This window comes from Lynx canadensis, chromosome C2 (genome assembly GCF_007474595.2).
Source record: "Lynx canadensis isolate LIC74 chromosome C2, mLynCan4.pri.v2, whole genome shotgun sequence".
Lineage (NCBI taxonomy): Eukaryota > Metazoa > Chordata > Mammalia > Carnivora > Felidae > Lynx > Lynx canadensis.
Window position 1 is genome coordinate 99909642 of NC_044311.2, and position 23111 is coordinate 99932752.

Here is a 23111-nt window from a genome sequence, read left to right on the forward strand (position 1 = left end):
CCAAACTGCATAACGTAACCTAGTACCCATCACTTCACAGTGGACTTTTATAGCACAGTCCCAATGAGGATAACACTTTTAAGTCTATTCAATGACTTTTAAATGGCTTAATTGATTTTCTGAAAGACCTATTTCCAAATAATTTTCATATGAAGTACCAATCATTTTTTCATGTTTGTTGATTTTGTCTTCTGCCAGATTCATTTATTAATATGTCTGCATGGAGCTTGAGTAGTTCTTCAGTATTTCTTGTTAGATAAAGATGGTAATTGATGGGCAAAGTTGTTATGTGGAGACGAACGTTTGGAAACTAACTTTGTAAGTGGACAGTCCACTACTTTTGTGTTATTATGACACTTGCTTCTCTACCTCGTGTCTTTAGATAACAATTCTGATCATTAGTATTTCACATAATTTTTTTCCCCAAAAAACAAGCCAGGGAAATTACTGCTTCAGTTTATACATGGTCATTTAGTAACCATAGACTCCTAGAATCTTCAAGGCTAAATATCCACCTGGGTTAGCCACTTACCTAATGTTTAAATGCTCGGCTAAGGAGCCCTTATTTTAACACTTTGTGCGGCAGGGAGCGTGCTGCCTCCCCAGGCATCTCTCTTCATGATTGAACAGCTCTTATATTTAGAACATTTTCCTTATAGTAAGCTGAAATCTTATCTACTATTTGGGCATGTGAAAGTTCAGCTGTCAGGATGCTGGAAAAACACAGTGGGGAAAGGGAAGAAAAACATCAACTGGGTTATTTTTTCCATGGACGTAAATTGAATAGTTGGGTGAACATTTAGCTGGCTATACTACAGTTGAAAACACAGAAAAGAAATTGTTTTTTTAAGCATCTGTTAGACTGTCATGCTCTGAATATCTACAAAACAAATAGTTTCAAATCTCTAAGTACTCGTGTCATTTCAATAAACTGGGTGATTAAACACTTAAATATAATAAATATTTGTTTTTCAAAAAAAAACTCTTAAAAAAAACCTCCGGATTTAGGGGTGCCTGGGTGGTTCAGTTGGATGAGCATCCACTTTGGCTCAAGTCATGATCTCACAATTCATGAGTTCGAGTCTCTCATTGGGCTCTCTGCTGTCAGCACAGAGCCCACTTTGGATCCTCTGTCTTCCTCTCTCACTGCCCCTTCCCCACTTGTGCATGCTATCTCTCAAAAATAAATAAACATTAAAAAAATAACCTCTGGATTTGAAACATTTTTTTGCTATATTTTCACTATAACCACTCACTGATACAGAAATCCTGGTAACTTAGACATATTACCATGGACAGGTGTACATGTGTCATGTTTTAATTGCCCATCTATTTTGACACAATGTTTAAATTAAAGATAAATTGAAGCTACAATATTTTAAAAATCAAATAAATTATTTCCAAAAATAAAATTAAAGGCATAATTTTCTTTACTGCCTTTTTCCTCTTGCTAAGTTTTAAGTATAGCCAGGTTAATTTAGGTCCAACATAGTATAAAATTATTTCCATCTTATTCCAAGTTTACACTCAGGAATACTTTTTTATAATTATAACCCTTAAGTAATGGAATCACTGCTCAATTTCCAGTGCAACTGCACTGGTCTTTAATTGGAAGCAGAGGCTCTGGGGCTCTTCTGTCCCTTCGTACATGGGGATATTGACTATTTACTGTCCTCTGTAAGACGTGTCTGGAGAGTTTCATAAATACTTGCATTTTGTGCAGCTCATATTCAAACCATCAAGTGGTTTTCTTCTGAAGACCATGGCCATGATGCATTCCTCTTGCCCATGTAGGGCACCTTCATACTCATCTGTTGGTTAAAGTTCAAAACCTTATTTGCAGAAGGAAATCTCAGGGTCCCAAGCTCCACTCAGATATCATACTGCAGTCCATACAGTCTCACGACTGCTTCCAGCTTGATCCGATTTCACACCATTGGCAGATTTCCATTGATACTGCTAGAATCAGTGCCCATCAGCAGGTTTCTGTGGTTACTGCTAGAATAAGTGCCTATTTTTCAGCTCACTTGTAGGCCAGGGGAGGCTTGAGTTTTCTCACTAAAGTTCTCTGCTCACTGGAGGAATTTTCAGCAGAAATGAAATATTGATGCTTGAGGAAAATTATAGTTACAACCACTTATGGGATAGATTGGAAGGATGAACCTGGTGGCCAGAAAACCAATCAGAAGACTTTTGCTGCTGTAAAGGTGGAAGCCAACAGGAGACACAAAGTGTACAGATTGCTCTGGCTTCTGATTTCACAACAGATTGGCACAAAATAATCAGTGAGTCCTCTTCCAGTGTCTAACCATTTCTCTTTGTGTTTGGTCCTTAGCATTTCTGTCTGACCCTTTAATTCCTTTCCACATCGTTCTAGTAGCCCTTTGCCTTAGGCTAGAAGCCTGAGTTTATGGCTGTTCTTGTGTGGGCACCATTCCCTGTTCCCCCCGATTAGCTGAGTATTAGTATTGTGGTAGGCACATCTCATACATTAAAAGCCATCCACAGTTCAATTCATAGAGTCAGAAAGTAAAATAGTGGTTTCCAAGGACTGAGGAAAGAGGGGCAATGGAAAGCTATTGTTTAATGGGTAGAGTTGCAGTTTGGGAAGATGAAAAAGTTCTGAAGATGGACGGTGGTGATGGTTGCCCAACACCGTGAGTGCATTTAATGCCACTGAATTGTGCACTTAAAAATCATAGCAATGGTAAATGTTATGTTGTCTATATGTTACCATAATAAACAAACAAACAAACAAAAATTGAGAACTCCTGGGGCAAATCAACCCAGAAGATTGCCCTACTTTGAGATACTTTATTTTTGTGAGCTAACAAATTCTCTGTGGTTTACAGCAGTTAGCTATGGATTTTCTGTTATTTGAACCACAAAGCACTCTAATAAAATCATTATTAGAAAAAAAAATTAACCCTATTATTTATATAAAAATAGCCTTTCACATTTTTATAGGTGAAGACACTGGGGTTCAGGGAGGTTGACAGCTTGTCCACATCACATGGTTAATGAGCAGTGAACCAGGGATTCGAATCTAAGTTTTGTTTGGCTTCAAATTTTGTACTACCTTTTCATAGGCAAAACAAATCTTATCCAATGAATGTATCAAATCTCCATACATCATACATTCATACATCTCCACCTAAGAACTGTTCTCCAACCAGGAATTTGGTGGGGGGAAGGGGAATCTAAGTTGTTTCTCTTGTTTTTGATGCAGTTGCTTACCAACATTTATTTGCACTGATTGAATTTTCCCCATAGTTATGCCAAGACTTCTGTCAAAATCCACCATTACAAATACTTGTAAAGGCACCACACGCTTTTATTTTCCATACTAACTTTTAAATAAAAATAACATTTAAAGCTTTGGAATGTTACCTGTTAACATATTCAGAATGAATTTTGCTTTGAACTTTTTAACTCACTTTGAAGACCACATTGTATTTGATCTTTATCCTGAAATTTTTGCAACAGACTTTGGTTAAAAATATTTAAGCCATAACAATATAATTTTTAAACAGAGATGTGACTAGAAACTAATGTGACTTTTTAGAAAACAGTGGAGTCCAAATTCATATTATTGACTTCAAAGCAAACATCTTGGGAGACTATAGTGATATTTCAATTATTTATTCATGAAACACATAAGAACACTTATTCTATGTCAGACACTCAGAGAATTTTTAAAATTCCTTTTTTTATATTTCTTCCAAATCCGGTTAATGAAGCACGAAGAAAACATTTCTTTTTTTTTTTTTATGTTCTTTATTTATTTTGAGAGAGAGACAGAGAGACAGAGAGCAGGGAAGTGGCAGAGAGAGAGGGAGAGAGAATCCCAAGCAGGCTCCACACTGTCAGTGCAGAGCCCAACACAGGGCTCCATTTCACAGACTGTGAGATCATGACCTGAGTCAAAGTCAAGAGTCAAAACACTTAACTGAATGAGCTTCCCAGGTGCTCCAAAACTTACTTTGTTATAGTCATCTATTATTTTGACCCCAACCAGAAATATACAATTTGGTCATCTACCAATAGACTATTCAATAGACTTGGCTTCTAGAATCTTCAGGCTATAACTAAAAGTCAATTCCAACTTCAGAGGCTTGAAGAATTGATCAAGTGAAGATATGCTAAAGATTCCTTTATGTGTAGCATACAAACCACCTCGATAAGGCTAGCAGTTGGTAAAATCCGATCACCCCATCTTAAATAGTACCTTTCTTCCTTTATATGCTATTACTTTTCCCTACATTATTTTTCTCTACTTGAGAAAACTGAATAGAATCTCTCACTTAATAGAATGTGAGTTTCATGAGAGCAGAGACTTTGCATGTTGCTGTATTCCTAACATTGGAATGTTTGACACATAAAAGGTGCTCCATAAACAGTTTTTGAATGGATAAGTGAATGAATGAATGAACAAATAAAATGAAGATTTATATTACTTCACATAAAATTTTGCTTTAATTTCACAATTCCATAAGTCAATGCAAGTATAAGGTTTCAATTAATGACTTACATAGTTCAATGTTTTCTGTTTCTTCTATTATTATTCAATAAATAGAGATAAAGTGGTCCTCTGGTTCATTAGCAGTATAGATTATTTTCTTCAGTTCTTTCCTACTTCAAGGGGTTAAGTTTACCATTGGATTGCCTTCTGGAGTCTTGCTGTCTCTCCCTTTCACTGTATTATATTGGTACAATTTTTTGTGCCATACTACATGCAGGGTGCTAAGAAGGATGCAAAATAAGTGTAGGACTACTCCAGGTTTTCAGGAGCTTAAAGATGTGCTTGCAAGAACAAGAGCCCATATTAAAGTAAAAACAATGAGAAGAGTGACGTTCTATGGAATACCTTGTCAGAGAGAGGAGAGTGATTTGTGTTGGAGCTTCTCAGAGGATGGTGTAGAAGACAGAGTACAGCACCTTGACACTGAGAAATGAGCTGAATGTGGACACGTGAGGTGAGGACCTGTAGAGAAAGGGTCAGAGGCAACATGTGATTCAAGCTGTGGGGCAGCGGGAAAACAGCACCGATCTATCAAATACAATGCCTTCCTCCTACAGCCTGCCCCTCCTCTATGACCTTGACCCCTCATCTTTTTTTTTTTTTTTTTTTATTTTTTTTTTAAAAATTTTTTTTTTCAACGTTTATTTTATTTTTGGGACAGAGAGAGACAGAGCATGAACGGGGGAGGGGCAGAGAGAGAGGGAGACACAGAATCGGAAGCAGGCTCCAGGCTCCGAGCCATCAGCCCAGAGCCCGACGCGGGGCTCGAACTCACGGACCGCGAGATCGTGACCTGGCTGAAGTCGGACGCTTAACCGACTGCGCCACCCAGGCGCCCCGACCCCTCATCTTTTAAACATTGTGCTCTGCCTGTTTCAGATTCTGTGTCTCCCTCTCTCTCTGCCCCTCCCCCGTTCATGCTCTGTCTCTCTCTGTCTCAAAAATAAATAAACATTAAAGAAAAATTTTTTTTTAAATATATGCCAGAGAGGGTGATTTTCTGCACCTGTAATCCTACTAGCAGCCTAATTTAAGTTACCACACCATCTACTTGCTCTAGCGCAGTATCTTCCTAACTGGTCTCCCTGCTGCCATTGTCTATTCGCCATGTAGCCCCTAGTAATCACTTCATATTATATGTTCAGTTCTTGTGACATCCTTGCTTAAAAGCCTTCAAACATTGCTCTTCTGGGATACACTTGTGTAAGAGTCTGCTTCAGCGCCTGTGTACCTGCTGTTCCCTCCGCTTAGAATGTTCTTCCCCTCCCCCAACACTTGAGTGACTAGCTCCCCTAGCTTCCCTTAGGACCATTATCCTCGAGCCCTATTTAAAATGGCCACACTCCATTCATCACCTTTTACTCCCTTCTCTTTAAAAAAAAAAAAATCTCTTCCAAGCACTTATCTGGGTACAGGTTTGTTTATTTATTTATTTATTCATATCCTTATTGCCTGTTTCCTACCACTGGCATATAGGTTCCATGAGGTCAGGGAGTGCTCATTGCTATACCTCTTGTGACTAGAGCAATGCCTGGCATTGAATAAATATCTGTTGAATGAGTGCATTGCCATCCTCTTGGTTAGCCCCTCCTTATGTAAGGTGGTATCCTGAGTGATGTGATCAAAACCCAGAGTGCAGGCACAGTATAGAGAAATTACAAGTGAAAGATGGGGCAATCTTAGCAGAGCCAGTGCACAAGACAGAACTAAGATGGGGACTGGAAAACGAGGATGAAAGGGCGGTCAGGCAATCCAGCACTCCTGCCACACACAGAGTATCTAGACTCTTGCAGACTCTAGGGGACTCTAGAGCCAATGGAACATACCAAGCAAGATTTTCCAGTGTCATGCAGTGGCTGCCATGGGAAGCCTCTTTCTGGGGGAACTGAAGGAGCAAAGTTTCCAACAGGAATGGACTCTGTGCATATTGGCTGTAGCCATAGTCAGCACTGAATCTTTACACGAAGAGGAAGTTGGTGGTATTGCTGTGCAAGTATAATTGAAAATTGTTTATCTTTTTCCAATGGGCTGTGAGTTTCTAAGGGGAAGAGACTGCCTGGTCCTGTATCACTCCTGATACAAAGTCTACACTCTTGGCAAATATTTGAGAGAATAGCTGAAAGAAGGGAGAAAAAAAATGGATCACTGATCTCTTCTTCGCTATATACAAAGGTGTGAAGAGCAGCATAACTAGAATTTGCCTCCTTAAACCTGATTGCTAGAAATCTTTTGCATGCATTACATGGCCAATGGTTAAGACTTTTAACAAGGTACTGTCTATCCCTTCCCAAGCAGCAAATTGATATGCCCACGAATTGACACCTCTTGCACAGACAGAATGACAATCAATATGGACCTAAATTTCAAATCATTGACCTCAAAGATTTAAAATGAGCCATTAGGTGATTCACATATTTCCTTAATCTTCCTTAATAGCAAGATCTTTCTACTTGTTCTTATTAGGAGTTCAACATTCTCTTATTAATAACCTTCCGCTTGGGGGAAAAAGTGCCTTTAAGTCTCCCCCAACAAACTCTAAAGCAATTTTAAAAAATGAATAAAAAGAATATTAATAACCGTTTCCCATAGTTTGGGACATTATCTTATCAAATAATTATTTTTATTTACCTTTTTTAAATACACATATTCATCAATTTTGGATCAAACATGTGACCCTGTTGACATTCCAGGGACAATTTTAGAGTGTTTCTTTGTTGGGAATTACCCTGTCTCAGAGCCTCTCTGGACTGGCAGCATCCTGAATTAACACATCCCTCGCTTTCCCCTGGACCCTGTTGTTTATTTCTTTCATTGTCCTACCCTTTGAATACTGAGAAAGAGGAGAATTCCTTTGCATTCTGAAAGACACAAATGTGGTCTTCATTCTTAAGACTGAACATTTGATTAAGGTCTGCAAATAAAAACGAAAAACACGGGGCGCCTGGGTGGCGCAGTCGGTTAAGCGTCCGACTTCAGCCAGGTCACGATCTCGCGGTCCGTGAGTTCGAGCCCCGCGTGGGGCTCTGGGCTGATGGCTCAGAGCCTGGAGCCTGTTTCCGATTCTGTGTCTCCCTCTCTCTCTGCCCCTCCCCCGTTCATGCTCTGTCTCTCTCTGTCCCAAAAATAAATAAATGTTGAAAAAAAAAATTAAAAAAAAAAAAAACAAAAAAAAAAAAAAAACGAAAAACACCCAGCAGTAACCTCAACGGGCCATTCCATGCCTCTGACACAAAGATGTGATAAAACAGCTCTGCTATTTTCCCAAGTCTTGGTCCCAGGTTGCTGAAGCTTTAGGTCAGTGTGGGTCTGACCAGTTAGCACACCTTCTTCTGGATGCCTCCTTACATTCACTCCCACATTCATCAAAACACTACTCCCACCCTGTGTCTCCAAAGCCATTCTGTTTTGCTCATTCATTTCCTTTCCTCCCTCCAAATTACTGTGCAACGGGTGTCAGGCAGTTTCAACACAGTGAATTCCCAAACTAGCATTTCTAAAGTCCACTTTAAACTTGTATTCCTTTTACCCCCGTCTGCCTCAGCAATCCATCTCTTTCAAATCTCTCTTCTCAGTTAACGGGTCACTGTTTCTTTTTTAGGTTATAGAAAAATGGAAATATCTCCGTGGAAGACTTTTTAATACAGAGCTCTTAAATCTTGGGACTAGAAATTGAGAATCTCTGCAAACCATGTATCAGTACACGATCTCCAGAAAGCTGTGGATTCTCACTTGTTTCCTAATTGCTTTTATTAAGTATGTGCTCCCTGGACTCTTAAGGTCTCAGGGAAGGCTTTAGGTATTGAGGTTGAAAAATTCCTAACAGGCAGGAGAAGCTCCACTCTGGCAGTGCGTCTGTGCGGGAAGGTGGGGGGCAGATAGCTCTGGGGAGGCACGGAGTCGATCCTCCTCCGCCTACGTGGTTCGCGCGCCATCTAGTGGACCTCACAGAAGGGAAGAAAGCCCCACGAAGACACACACAACTCAGGATTGGGCTGGCTTCCCCTCTGGGTCAATTCCCCATGGCAAAACTGACTGTATTTCAACTTTACCAGTGCACAGGGGGCAAATGTGGTACACATCGTTAGGAGGTTGCTTAAAGGCATGGGATGTTTAAGAAAGAGGATAAAAGACTTTGAGAACCAATTAAGAAAGTCAAGACGTACTGTTAGTTACTCCAGAAAGTAGCACTCTAAAATTATAAGTACTCTGGCTGAGAAAACAAATAATACTTCTCTCTGAATATGAGAAACACAAAAAGGAAGGAAGAGGAAAAAAGAGAAAGCATGGGAGAAAATGAAAGAGGGAGACAGGATAGCGTAATGCTGGGTAGATAGTTCTAAAATCTGGGTTCAAATTTCAGAGCTACTCACTTACCTTCGTGCGATGTTGAGGAAATTTATTTAAACTTACTAAGCTTCAATTGTTCATCTGTAAAATGGGGGTCATCCCCCCTACCTTGTAGGGATGCTATAGGGTTAGATAAAAGAAGATACAAAAGCACCAGGCCAGGGATGCCATGTGAAATGCACAATAAATGGTAGTGTTATAGTAGGGAAAAGACAAAAGTAAAAGAGAAGGAAGAAGAAAGCTCAGTAAGGGATAGATGTGGAACACATTATGATGTGAGAAAGAAAATAACATCTAGGACTTCCAACTTAGCAGAGGCATTTATTTGATCAACTTAGCAGGTGAATCCCATGAAAGGGGGAGTCTTCCCCGACCCCAGTAGATACAGAGTCTCTGTCTGAAGTTCACCTTTGTTACTGTACTCACAAGTGTCAGAAAGGGCTTCACAGGAGAGCCTTCCCTCTTGGCACACCTTGTCTTGAAGCTGTGGGCTGAGAACCCTACATTCACCCCCTACGGTCTTTAATTCAGTGCTGGGAGTTTGTGTGAAGGAAAGGGTAAATGTGACCAGTCGGAGACGGGACTGATCAGGGGGGTGGCATTAGGAACCAGTGAGGGTACCATTACACGACCTAGCTTGAAGGAGGCTTCTGAGAATCCTGGTTCACCACTGTCTATGGCCGTTAATCCTGATTGAATGGTGCTCTTTCAGAGACCGAGCTAAATATCTGTATACCCCGAGGCGCCTTCTCTCACCACCAAGAGCTAAATCCCCATGGCAGGTCCAGGAGGTGGATGCACAGAGCTGTCTCAGTCTCTCCTTGGAACCTGATATGACAACTTCTAAGGATTGCCTAAAACCCTCCAGACAGCAGAAGCCTCTGGGAGCACAATACTGCACTACACCCACCCCCACACACACACCCCCAGACACACATCATGTTCTCTGAGGAAGCTCTCTCTTAGCCTAGCGTCTCTAGCCAGAGCCCAGAACTAGAGATCATAATGGCCCTTCTCCTGATGTAATGACCAATCACAATCTCAGGAGAACAGCAGCCATTGCTTACATTTCTAACCTTTTACCAGCTTCCTTCCATGCCAAAGAGAAAACTAGGAACAAGAACTCAGTAATATGATCCCCAATTAGCATAAAATCAAACAACCCAGTCATGTTTTCCACGGCTTTTCCAACCTCAAACTAAACACATGAACAGGGAGAAAGAGATAAAAATATACACATGGAACTATAAATATATATACTGTCTGTGGATGTGCAGCCAAGCACCCTGAGCCAAACGAGTATCTGTCTCTAGGAAAGCCAAGCAGCCAGATGCAGAAATCTGAGAATTTTCCCTTTCCAAAGTACAATGTGAGTACAGACAGGAAGGGAAACTATCCTTCCTGGCAAGGAAGGGGTTAAGTCCTCAGCCATCCTATTCTAAAGTGATTTATGATGATGGGTAGTGTTTCAAAACTCTCCCCTACCCCAAAGAGCAGCCCTCCCCTTCCCCACGGAGAGTCCACTCTCAACGTGCTGAAGTGAGAAGGAGGTGGTGTTTTGCTGATCTGTTAAATTCTTAGTGAAGTTTCCTTGATTTCCAGCGGCTGCTGTTGTTTGAGTTTGGTTTGGATCAAAACTGAGGTTGTCCTGGCATTTCTGGGACCGAGTCCAGGCAAGAGGAAGAAGAAAAAGGAGAAGGAAAAGAGGAGGAAAAAAAAAAAAAAGGTGGGGAGAAATAAAGGGAGGAGAGAAGCGCAGGAAAAGAAAAAAAAGTCTTTTTCAACATCACATTCCTGTGTTTTCCCTCAGCCTGGAAAACATATTAATCCCAGTGCTTTTACGCTTGGAAACAAAGGGACTAAGCCAGACTGTGGGGGAAAGGGTGATAAGAAGGATCCTGGAACTCTAAAGAGAGAGCAAGATTCAGGACTAGCTGGGACTCCACTTCCAGGGGCGCCCTGTGTTGTCGGCACAGGGGACTGGCACACACAGACACACAAGACCGAGCAGAAACTACAGACAAATGGAGAAGCAAAGACTTACAAGGACAGCTCCTTTCACCTCATCCTACTTGTCAAGAAGGTGAAAAGACAGCCAGAGGAAAGAAGAAAGCAGCTCAGCCCTCAGGTCAGGACAGGCTGTGGGTCGGTGGCGCCTTTGGGAGCTGGAGTTGCAGCACACCCCCCTTTGTACCGCTCAGCCTGCAAAGGAGAAAGAGGCTTGGGAGGAAAAGTATTTCATCTAGAAAACTGTCCTGGGACCACACTTCAGATTGCCTTTTAAACCCTCTGCATTCCATCTCCATGAGCCACCATGTAAGTGTGTAATCTTTTCTGTCTTTGGTGTGTTTGTTTGTTTCTTTGTTGCTTATTTGAAGAAATGAAATAGGAATGTTGTCATCATTAACGTGCTCAGTGTGCCTTTTCTCTGGAGCATCAGAGAGCCCGTGGAAACGGTGCACGCAGGCTGAATGGGGGAACTGAGCTGGGTTTCCTGCTTAATGGAACTGTCTCTGTTAAGCACTAACAAATTGCAGGGGTTTAAAAGCAACAGGATCTCATCCTATTTTCCATTCCCTGACCTCCTTCTTCTCTCACCATCCCTTCCCCCACCCCTTGGCCAAGATAGAGAAAGAGAAAAATGCCCAGTTCTGTTTGCAATTAAATGATTTTCTTTTCTTTCTTTCTTTTTTTTTTTTTCACTTCCCCTCCCCCCTCTCTGTCTTTTGACCCCGCTGCCTTTCAAAGTGGATTGCACAATGACATGGAGAATGGGACTCAGTGTTACCATGCTGCTGGCAATGTGGCTGGTGTGCGGATCAGAACCCCACCTCCATGCCATGCAATAGAGGGAGCCACGGAGGGCGGAAGGTGCCCCTGGTCTCCCCCGTCCACAGAAGGCCAGCTCGGCTTCTGAGGCACACAGGGAAGGCTCAGGACTTGAGAGAACCACCTGTGGAAGAACCAAAGCTTCCGCCTCTCCAAAGAAGGAGGAGTGTACCCGTGTTGAGGGTGGCCCCCGCAACAGCCCCGCCAGCCCGGCCGCGCGGCAGTGGAGCCCCGGCGAGACCGAAGCAGAGACCAGGAGCCCCGAGCTCTCCGCGTGACATGATCCGAGATGAGGGGTCCTCAGCCCGTTCCAGGGTGTTGCGCTTCCCCTCTGGGTCCAGCTCTCCCAACATCCTCGCCAGCTTCGCAGGGAAGAACAGGGTGTGGGTCATCTCGGCGCCGCACGCCTCGGAAGGCTACTACCGCCTGATGATGAGCCTCCTGAAGGACGATGTGTACTGCGAGCTGGCCGAGAGGCACATCAGCAGATCGTGCTGTTCCACCAGGCCGGCGAGGAAGGAGGCAAGGTGCGCAGGATCACCAGCGAGGGCCGCGTCCTGGAGCAGCCCCTGGACCCCAACCTCGTCCCAAAGCTCATGAGCTTCTTGAAGCTGGAGAAGGGCAAGTTCGGCATGGTGCTGTTGAAGAAGACGCTGCAGGTGGAGGAGCGCTACCCGTATCCGGTCAGGCTGGAGGCCCTGTATGAGATCATCGACCAGGGCCCCATCCGCCGGATAGAGAAAATCAGGCAGAAGGGTTTTGTCCAAAAATGTAAGGCGTCTGGGGTAGAGGGCCAGGTGGTGGAGGAGGGGAACCATGGTGGAGGAGCCGGAAGGCCAGGCCTGAGCGGTGGAGAAGAGAAAAGAAGACCAGAGGCGAGCACAAGTCCCGCCGACCAGAGAGACTCGGGAAAGGTGCTCAGGAAGCCGGCCACCACCACGGCCGCTGCTCCCCCCGCTCCTCCAACCCCAAGGGCCACCACCACCCTGTCTCCTGCTGCAGTGCCAACAGTGACCCCGGGCCACCTCTCGGGTGGTCACCGCGGCTGCAAGACCGACAACCACCACAGCCTTTCCCACCACCCAGAGGGCCCTGGACCCCCAGGGCGCACCCCTCCTCTGACGCCCACCGGCCCCCAGCAACTGCTGAGGTGGCCACGGCCAGGGAGCCCGGGGCCTCGAGAATCTCTACCCCCAGCCCAGGAAGGAGCAGCACAGGGAGAGGCTGCAGGCCACCAGGAGGCCCAGCAAGGCCACCAGCTTGGAGAGCTTCACGGCTGCCCCTCCCACCACCGCCTCGGAGCACAGCACGCGGGCGGGCGCGGGCCGTCTCCGGGACAACCGCAACCGACCGGCGGGAGCACGGCCACCGGGACCCAACGTGGTGCCAGGTCCTCACAGCCAGCGAAGGGGAAACCTCCCAAAAAGAAAGTCCAGGACAAATCCTTAGCAATGAGTATGAGAGTAAATACGACCTCAGCAGGCCAACTGCCTCTCAGCTGGAGGACGAGTTGCAGGTGGGGAATATTCCCCCCAGAAAGCAAAGGAATCTAAAAAGCACGAAAAGCTGGAGAAACCTGAGAAGGAGAGAAAAAAAAGGTGAAAAACGAGAAAACGACAAGTTACTCAAGAGTGAAAAGCAAGTGAAGAAGATAAGGCTGAGAAGAAAAGAGCCGGCAGGAGAAAGAGAAGAGCAAGAAGAAAAAAGCAGGGAAAACAGAGCAGGATGGCTACCTGAAACCCACCACAAAACACTTCGCTCAGAGTCCCAGAAGTCCGTGACCGATCTGCTGGGGTCCTTTGAAGGCAAACGACGACTTCTTGTAAGTAATCTCCCCAGCAGTGTTCTGTGGGCCGAAGCAGGGCACGTTAATGTTTGCTTTGTTATTTTCTAAATCATGTTGCTAGACGGCGGGCTGTGGCTGAACCCAGGCTGTGTGGAGAAGATCAGGAGGTGTGCCAAGAGAGGGTGGCCAGGCCGTGCTCTGTGAACCTCTGTCCACACAGATTCCTGGCCCTAACGTCCAGACTCAATGGCCAGAGGACCTCAGACCTTGTGCCTGGGGAGGCACCTATGCTCAGCTTCTTCCAAACTGTCAGTGCCCACCCCTCACCCTTAGCTCTCTCCCAAGGGATAGTTCTGGGTATAGTTCCTAAAATGGCATGCTTTGACTCTGGTGACAACTTAGGAAAAGGACTTATCTCTTCATGAGCTTAGGAACTAGATGCATGTGTGTGGGGAATTGGTAAAGTTTTTCCTTTCCCCCTAATTAGGTCTGTATCAACACATGGAAGCCTCAAAAAGGAAAGTAAGGCAGCCTGGGTGGGGAGTGGGAGTGTGACTGGGAGTGGGGGAGCGTCCTTGTTGGTGTGACCCTCACAAGTACTTTAAACCAGCTGAAGTCTTCTCCCCTTAAAGATTGCCTCCCTCGTCACTGCCCAGCTTCCAGTAAGAGGCCAAAAAGGTAGAGTGTGAGGACCTGGGTTGATTGTGTCCAATTTCCAATACCCTAGAGACAGATGTCAGTTTCTCCTGAGCCCTGTCAAATGAATGTGTGTGTGTGTGTTGTTGTGTAAGGAGACAAGCAGCTCTTTCTCCTACTTTGTGGGTGTTTCGGAAGCCACTGATGTTGAGCAAGCTGTAGGTCCATCTCAGGAGCTCTCTCTTTTGGCCATTACTTGCCTCCATCCAAAGAATGATAAAAGAATCTAGTCAAATCCAAGGAAGCCTTTGGATAGAAATGAATCCCATCCCTAAATGTAAGGGCAGTTGTCATCAGCCATGTGAGAATGGCTTCTTCCCCTCTCCATGTCTCCTTGCCCCTTCTTTCAGGGCCCTTCCAAGATTTCTACCCCTTCTTAATACTGTCATTTACTCCAGGCTGTCAAGGAGGAGAAGGTACCATACAATCACTTCAGAGAAAAGGATCAGAAATTAATGTTGGGCAATGTGGGTCAGGGATGAGTTTTTTCAGGTACATGGGTGGGAAGGAGACCTCCTCATGCCACCGAGGACAGCATCTGTCCTACCGAAGGCCAAGGTGACTCTGCACCTTGCATTATCCCCACCAAAGGAGACAGGCACTCTTCTCTCAAGGCATGTCTCAAAGGGGCTTTAGTTTTTCCAGACTAATGATGATTAATTGGTCATTAATGGATTAAGAATCTGAGCAGCGGGACTCTGGTGTCCATTCATCTTTAGTGGTTTCAAAAAAGCTGAAAGACGCATTTGAGCAGAGTCCCTGGTGGTGTTTATCATGGGCGAGACATGTCCAAAATTCTCTTAGCTGTTCCACAATAGTGTACCTATGTATTAGAACAAAACGTAAGTTTCATTGAGTGTACAGGTTGTGTGGTGGTGTGGTATGTGTGTTGTTATGTGGTTTTTTTTTTTTTGGTATATTTTACCTCATTTTAACTGAGCCTTAAAGTATATAAATTAGCTAGTAGAGGTATGCTGTCTGCTAGAGTACTTAACAGCTATTTGTTATTTCAGAGGACATAAATTTAAGTGAGAGAGTTTAAGTCAGAACCAAAAGAATCGCTATTTCAGAGAAGATTACCTGGTACTTAAATGTTATTAGAGAACCCAAGGGAGTCAACGCTGTCTGTGGGGTGTGGGCAAGCATTGGCAGTGTGCTCCTCCTGAGTACACAGCACTTAGTCCAGCCTGTGAAAGCACATCACCCACCCTGGCCATTTAGCCAACAGGGCAGGCGAAGTGTTCCTCGTGGGCAGGGTTCAAGCAGGGGAGAAATAATCCTGGGTAAATGTCAGGATTGTAATTGTGCACCCGGCTGGCAAATACTGCCATTGCCCCTGGTTTCTGAGTCAAAAGAAAGAGGTTTTCATACTCTATCCCTGATATTAGTCATGCCTTTCATTTCTCCCCCTTTCTCTCTACTCCCTTAGTCAGGGATTTGAAAGTCCAGCTGGCTAGTTTTCTGCTTTAAACAGTAATCCCTGATCATAAATTTCTAGCAAATGAAATCAAGCGACAGTTTCTGCTGATGTCATGTGAGGCAAAACAGAAACCAGCTGGATTGCTCACGGCAGTGTTGCTCTTTGGGGCTGGTGAACGAACCAGGTTGTTATTAGAAAGAAACCAGCAAGAGGAGGCAGTTCAATCTTGCCATCCCACATGTGCCCAGCTGATGATCCTATCAGAAATGTGTGTTTCTGAAGAGCTAATATCTAAAATAGGAATGGGCGAGAAAGACAAGATGAAATAAACGTGACAAAATAGCAAAAGATGGAGAGAAAAGAAATTCCATTTCACCAGGCAGAGAGGAGACTTGTGTTTCTGGGCGAAAGGGCTTGTTGGTGCCATTTGTCTTTTTCTACTCATTTTTCCCATTCGACACGCCGATGTTACTCAGGAGTTTCCAGTGATTCAATTAATATTCACTAAGGCTCAGCACGCTCTGAGTTGTTAAAGACGGCTGACAACATATACTTCCAACTGGCCTCAACCTAACCAGTGTGCTCGGACTGAAATAAGGTGTCACTCCCAGAAATCACGCAGGACTTTGAGCTCATCTTTCCAGTTTTTCCGTAACCTGGTGCCCAAGTACAATTTATCATAAAGCCCTAGTGCTTTTACACTTATTATATCATTCTTTAGATGTGAAAACATCATGTAATCACTCCTTATCCAATTTTTTAGAGAAACGGTGGCTGCAGTGGTATGAGTGAACATCATAGTAGGGACCTTCAAAGGAGCTACAAGTAAAAACAGGTTTCCTACTCTGAGGCAGAGGTCAGTCCTTCCAAGCCCCTGCCTGTCAGCCTGTGAACAGAAAAGGACACATCCGTTGGCAACGTAAGGTGCTTCACCAAAACTGTGTGGTTTAATTTTCACAACAACCCCATGAGAAAGGACTGATTAACTCTACCATACAGCCAAGAAAAGAAGCTCAGAGAGGTTGAGAAGTTCCCAAGGTGTGCAGCTAATATGTGGCAGAGTCAGAGTTAGAACTCGGTCTGTTTGATTTATTCTTTTTTTTTTTTAATTTATTTTTTCAACATTTTTTATTTATTTTTGGGACAGAGAGAGACAGAGCATGAACGTGGCAGGGGCAGAGAGAGAGGGAAGACACAGAATCGGAAACAGGCTCCAGGCTCTGAGCCATCACCCAGAGCCTGACGCGGGGCTCGAACTCACGACCGCGAGATCGTGACCTGGCTGAAGTCGGACGCTTACCGACTGCGCCACCCAGGCGCCCTGTTTGATTTTTCTTAAGTTTATTTATTTTGAGAGAGAGAGAAAAAACATGAGTCAGGGGAGGGCAAGAGAGAGGAGTGAGAAAAAAAATCAAGCAGGCTCCGCACTGTCAGCACAGAGCTGGTTGCGGGGCTCAAACCCACCAACTGTGGAGATCTTGACCTGAGCCAAAGGCACCCGGGCCTGTTTGATTTTAAAGCTCACATTCCAGCCTCTCCCTCTATTCTGCCTTCCTATGGGTGTGAGCTTCTAGTGGGCATAAGCAGTAAAGTGAGGGGGAAACTAAGGATTCATCCTGTTAATCAATACAGATGTTTTAAAATTCACTTTCAACCTTAAATTACTCAGTAAACGGCCAGGTATATCAATTGTCAACATTTTTTGCTAAGCAACATGTAGAGTTTCCGCCTTTAATACCCAGGTAATTCCTCTGCACCTTAGCTCTCTGGCTTTCCCTGGCCCTCAGTCAGTGGTAGAACAATAGACTGATCCCTGCTAACCTAATCCCTCAGACCGGTTGGTGTCAGTTTGGGATTGACAACATAAGAACACAGTTAAGCCTTTTATCACGGAAACATTGGAACTATGTGGAGCCAGGCTCTAAAGCCACCACTTTGTGCCCCGAGATGTCCCTACTTGTCAGTTAGCAAGAGGCCTCATAATGTGGGACTGCATAGACTCGAGATCAAGTTTAAGTACTCTTTGGAGACTGAATCTCTTCTAATGCAACTGGGTTCACACTTTTAGCCTTACCTCAGAAATCTGGGTATTGGGACAACAAGCCACTTATTTGGTTTAATTTTAGAAAGGGATACAAAGCTCTGCTTTACTGAGACGACTAGCTGAATGTCATTTTTCAGAATCCTGTAAAAATCTCGTGTTTTGATCCTAGCGCAGCACTTAGAAGAAGCTGAGACTTAAAATATCTTCCCTCTGGCATCCTCCCATTCCTGTTTGCTCCCTTTACTTATGCAAACTGGCTTCATGACATTCTGAGGCTCCTTGTGCCAACACCCAGTTGGAAACAGAAATGTAAAAAAGAACACAACACAATTCTCTATTCATGACACATGCCCTGATTTATCACCACCAAACTGGAAAGAGGGCAATGTCAGACAATAATGTTTACCAAAAAAGTTCTAGGATGCTCTTTTTAGGAAGAGGGGACTGGACACGGTTACCATTTTAAATACCGTTGGAAATACTGCCGAACTGAACAGTGAATGGGCTGGAGGTGTCAGTATACAGAGAAAGAGTCACCGAAATATGTTCACAGGATCAGCCTCCTCTGATGCAAACTCGAGGAGCAGATTAAATGGGGGGGGGGGAAGGAGTGTCTTTATCAGCTGGTTTGCAGGCTGCATCTAGACATTCCTCAGCAGGGGACCACTTCCTCTCCTCTGGCTGGAGTAATCTGTGGACCCTAGAAATGTGGGCCTGCATCTGAAGAGCAATTAAAAGAAGAAAGTGGCCATTGTGGGCCAGTAAAGGCATTAAGAAGGATCTTGCATTTGAAAGACTACATGAGATGTGGATAAGGGGGAGGGGAGGGGAGAGCTTTCTGGGTGGAAAGAGTGATAGGGGCCAAGGCAGAGGAGGGATGAGAGTGAACTCTTCAGAGGCAACATACACGTATGGTGTTTGTGTGCACACATTCTGTTATAAAGATGCAAAAGGTAAGGTTCATAAGGTTAAGTGGTCTTGTTGAGGCTGCAAGGTAGCCAACGGTGGAACTAGGAGAAAATGCAGGCCCTCCCGCTTTGGCTGCAGACACCCTTTCTCTGTGCCACTCTGCCCAGATTCCTTCATTTCACCATTGAGAGCAGTCTGGCTGAAGAGTGAAGAGGTCATTATAAGGGAGGAATAGGAGGAAAAGGTTAGCAGAGAGAGCCTGGGGCCAGGTTGCCGAAGGAGGGAGGAAATAGAGTCATGCAAAATAAATGTCACCTCACTGGTGGTTAAGGCATCCCTGGGCATAGGTCCTGAGATGCAAATAAACATCAGGGCTCTTTATTTACCTCTGTTGGATTCCCACTGGGTTATCCAATGGCCTCAGGCTGTGGTGTTCAGAGGTACCGAGAAAAACTGCCAGGCAGGGGAGGATGAGGTTCTGTACGAGATTCTATATGGTCTGCAAACCCCAGTTATGCACAAGAAGGACAAAGGGACCAGAAGTAGTTTGAGGAATCTGGAAATCCTGTCATGTCATGTCATATCATAGACTGTAATGGTTCATGGCAAAATATGTCAAGAATGAAATGTATGGATTTGAAGTTAACAGTGGCAGGTAACTATCAGTCATCTAGCACATGGGCACTCCTCTAAATATATTCTAATATAGAAAAAGGAATCCAAGATCATTACCAGTAGAACTTACCCTTGTTTTTGACGGTTTTGTGTTTTCACGTAAACATTCATTTATTTTAAAATAGTGTGTTTGTGAGCAAAGAATGGCCAGAAAGAAAAACCTAAAACATACCAACTGAAATAAAACTCCAAGATTTGGGCCACCACCAAAGCTGAAGAAATGCTTTCAAATATCATAAAGCTAATTAAAAACTACAAACAAAGCAAAATATCATCACCGTGTATTTTTTATAGCCACTTTAAATCTTTTTTAAGGCTGAGTATGAATCAAGGAATACATTTGGGGAAATACTATTTTTCCTTTGGGAAATTACATTTCTAAAATAAGTATTTTCTACCCAACCCTGTCCGTCTGAACAGGCATATAACATGAAATCAAAAATAAACAAAATCATGACTACTTAAGTAAATACAACCTGAGGGGGAAAAAATTTAATCCAGAAAAATCTTTGTTAATGTTCCACTCAAAAGTGTTATTGAACACATTTGATATCCACGAGTGATAGAATTTGGCAGGCACAGGAAATCTTTAAAAGGGAAAGCCTACAAGCAACAATTAACACGTCTGTGACAGAGAAAGATAAATACCAATATCAAGCTGGGAACAGATTTAGTACCATTTTGATAAAGTGTGAGGACGAGTTTAGCAACATGGTGACTTCCTTTCTGAAAAAATGCCAAGCTAATAGTCACAAACTTAAGAAATATTTTGTAAGTTAGATGCACAAGTAGCAAAGTGGCTGATAAAGCATAAGAGACTCTTAAAAACTGAGAACAGGGCGCCTGGGTGGCGCAGTCGGTATAGCGTCCGACTTCAGCCAGGTCACGATCTCGCGGTCCGTGAGTTCGAGCCCCGCGTCAGGCTCTGGGCTGATGGCTCAGAGACTGGAGCCTGTTTCCGATTCTGTGTCTCCTCCTCTCTGCCCTCCCCCGTTCATGCTCTGTCTCTCTCTGTCCCAAAAATAAATAAACGTTGAAAAAAATAAATAAATAAATAAAAACTGAGAACAACTGAGGGTTGATGGGGGGGGGGGGGGGGGGAAAGGGTGGGTGATGGGTATTGAGGAGGGCACCTGTTGGGATGAGCACTGGGTGTTGTATGGAAACCAATTTGACAATAAATTTCATATATTGAAAAATAAAAGAAAAAGAAAGGAAAGGGAATACCAAAAAAAAAAAAAAAAAAAGAAAAGAAAAAGAAAAAAGAAAAGTGGCTGATAAATTTGAATGTGGTCAAGTTCGAGAAATGGGTATACAGGCTGGTCTCTAAGCTAAGTGACGAGTTAGCAAAAGATCATAGATAGCCTTCAATGCAGACACCAGCCTAGTGAGGTATGTGGGGTCAAAGAGCTCAACAAAGACCTGGTCATCCTCAGAATGAAATTTCACATCAGTGGGCAGGGTGACCACCACCATGCCCACTCACTTGTGGAGTGAGGTATACAGTTCTGGTTTCTGCTCATGAAAAATGTGGTAGAATTGGAGGAGGCTCAGGAAAAGGCCACAAAAATAATCAAGGAAGGAGAAAAGCTTTTATATCCACTTAGATAGGAGCACTGAGACATTCTTAGAGCATTCAACAGGAGCCCTAAAAATAAGGATATTCTCTTTTTCTACAAAATTACAACATATGTTGTCCCAGATGGCTCCACTGACTACAGCATCTCTTTCTTTTGCTCTATTTTTCCTCTTTTTCCCCAGAACTCAGGGGTTCAAAGTGAGCTTGAAAGACACAAGGAGTTAGGTGAAAAATACCAGGTCTGAATTAGAAAGAAGGCTGAAATGAAACAGTAAAATTCCATCCTGTTGGGGGATTCGAATGTCAAAGAAGTCTGCCACAAGCTCTGTATGGGCCCAGTGTGACAAAACATAGGCGAAAAGGCCATCCTAAAAACTTTCTGCAAGTTGCCTACTAAAGATACTGAGTCATTGAATGTTCCGTAGTGCCCCAGGCCTGGTTATGAAGCTCTCTCACCCTATGGGACATGACACAAAAGAGTAAAAACCACTGAACTTACAAATGTGTGAGCTGCCAATTAGGATTATGAAGACCAAAAGGAAGGAAAGGAGATAGCATTTATTGAACAATCATGACATGTCAAGCATTCGTGTAATGCTCATAACAGCCTTGCAAAACAAGTATTCCTGTGCAGAGTTCACAGATGAGAAAACTAAGGCACATGGAGACTGGTGATAAAGATAACTGGTGGGAATAGAAAACTCTAAGGTGTCTGGAACCATTGAAATAAAGAGGGCCTTTCCGAATGGCCTGTTTTGGCCCTAACTATGCTAAGTGTCCAGGGGAGCGCTTTAGTTGACTTTAGTGCCAGTCACTGCCAGCCCTCTATTCCAAATGTTCCCTTTGGATTTTGCCTCTGTGTACAACCATCACTGTGAATTAATATTTGCTTGCCTCCGCCTGCCTTTAGCTGATCACCGCTCCTAAGGTTGAGAACAACATGTATGTGCAACAGCGAGATGAGTATCTGGAAAGCTTCTGCAAGATGGCCACCAGGAAAATCTCCGTGATCACCATCTTTGGCCCTGTCAACAACAGCACCATGAAAATCGACCACTTCCAGCTAGGTTCTCTTAAACATTTTAATTACATTATTGTTTTTCTCATACGTAAGGTGGGACAAACTTTATGGGAGAGGTCAGTGGGAAATTAAGAGGAAATTCAGATATTCAGAGGGCTCTTTCCTTGTCGTAACAAAGGTCAGCTTACCTACCTACTTATGTTAACTGTTCCACATGGTTCTGGTGTAGGTTTTTTGCACTTTAAAATGAAAAAAAAAATATGCAAGAATTCTATGGTTTGCAGATCAATAAGGTAGAGAAAAATGTGAGAGGTAATACAGTGGTGGGGCAGCCAGAAAAGTATGTAGACAGTTTCTTCTGGATCTGGAGTCTTCTTGCCTGTGACTAATACCATCTGATCTTCCTGCTGCCTTCATGCTGCAGGTGACTCACTCACAGATGGGGACCTGCCAGGCCCTTGGAAGCACTTGACTCTGGCAAGACTGGGAGGGCTGAGAGACGCTGTTCAGCTAAATGAAAAGTCACTGAAAGTGTGGACTGAACTGCACCCAAGTCCTTTTGGAGAGCAGAAGAATTTGGCTGAATGTAGAGTTTTCACAATTTTTCATATTAATGGTGCATGTGAGGCTCAGGAGGTGCACAGCTCAGTGCTGGGCAGCTGTCTAACTTCTTGCAATTCTCATGGGAATGTCGCAAGACTTACTGTGAGTAGTTCAGCCACAAAGTCAGAAGCCCCAGATCTGACCCACCCAGTTTCTTTTATAATTATTACATCTCTGGGGCTTTATCTTTAAAAAAAAAAAAAACAAAAACTTTTACCCTTCATGTATTCTCGACTTCTCAAAGTTTTTATTTAACTATAATGAAAGTCCTTCATATTTTACCATATGCATATCCTGCCCATTTTTCATAAAATATATTTCCTCTGAAAGAATATAAAACATATTTTCCCCATTAGTTAACAGTTAGCTTCAATATATATAACACATTAGCTCACAGATTTTTCTGTCATGTGATCTTGATGTAACAGAACACATAGTAGTCATAATTATGTCATGAGAATGTCATTTGGTTTGAATATTGTCTGGCTTCTAATCATATTTTTTAAATTGTGGTTAAAACACAACAGAAGACTGACTTCTTAACTAATTTCTAAGTGCACGGTATAGTGTTTTTAACTAGAGGCACAATATTGTATAGCAGGTCTCTAGAATTTATTCACATATGGAATTTCAGTTATGCCTTCTCTCTTTTTATTAACTCACCTTCCACTGGGATAGCT

The 23111-nt window shown here is 43.5% G+C and overlaps 1 protein-coding gene across 1 annotated transcript in view; it reads left to right on the forward strand.

Annotated features, from left to right (window-relative positions):
* The first annotated feature begins 10603 nt into the window (after positions 1–10603).
* Positions 10604–23111, forward strand: part of CCDC80 (coiled-coil domain containing 80) — a 35744-nt gene continuing 23236 nt past the window's right edge. The window contains 18 exon segments of the mRNA XM_030330547.1: positions 10604–11185; positions 11618–11709; positions 11711–12176; positions 12179–12549; positions 12551–12605; positions 12608–12714; positions 12716–12787; positions 12789–12873; positions 12876–13042; positions 13044–13068; positions 13071–13091; positions 13094–13138; positions 13141–13227; positions 13230–13297; positions 13299–13352; positions 13354–13465; positions 13468–13520; positions 21718–21874. Of these exon segments, the coding sequence (XP_030186407.1) occupies positions 11629–11709; positions 11711–12176; positions 12179–12549; positions 12551–12605; positions 12608–12714; positions 12716–12787; positions 12789–12873; positions 12876–13042; positions 13044–13068; positions 13071–13091; positions 13094–13138; positions 13141–13227; positions 13230–13297; positions 13299–13352; positions 13354–13465; positions 13468–13520; positions 21718–21874 (2026 nt within the window). The 5' untranslated portion in view covers positions 10604–11185; positions 11618–11628.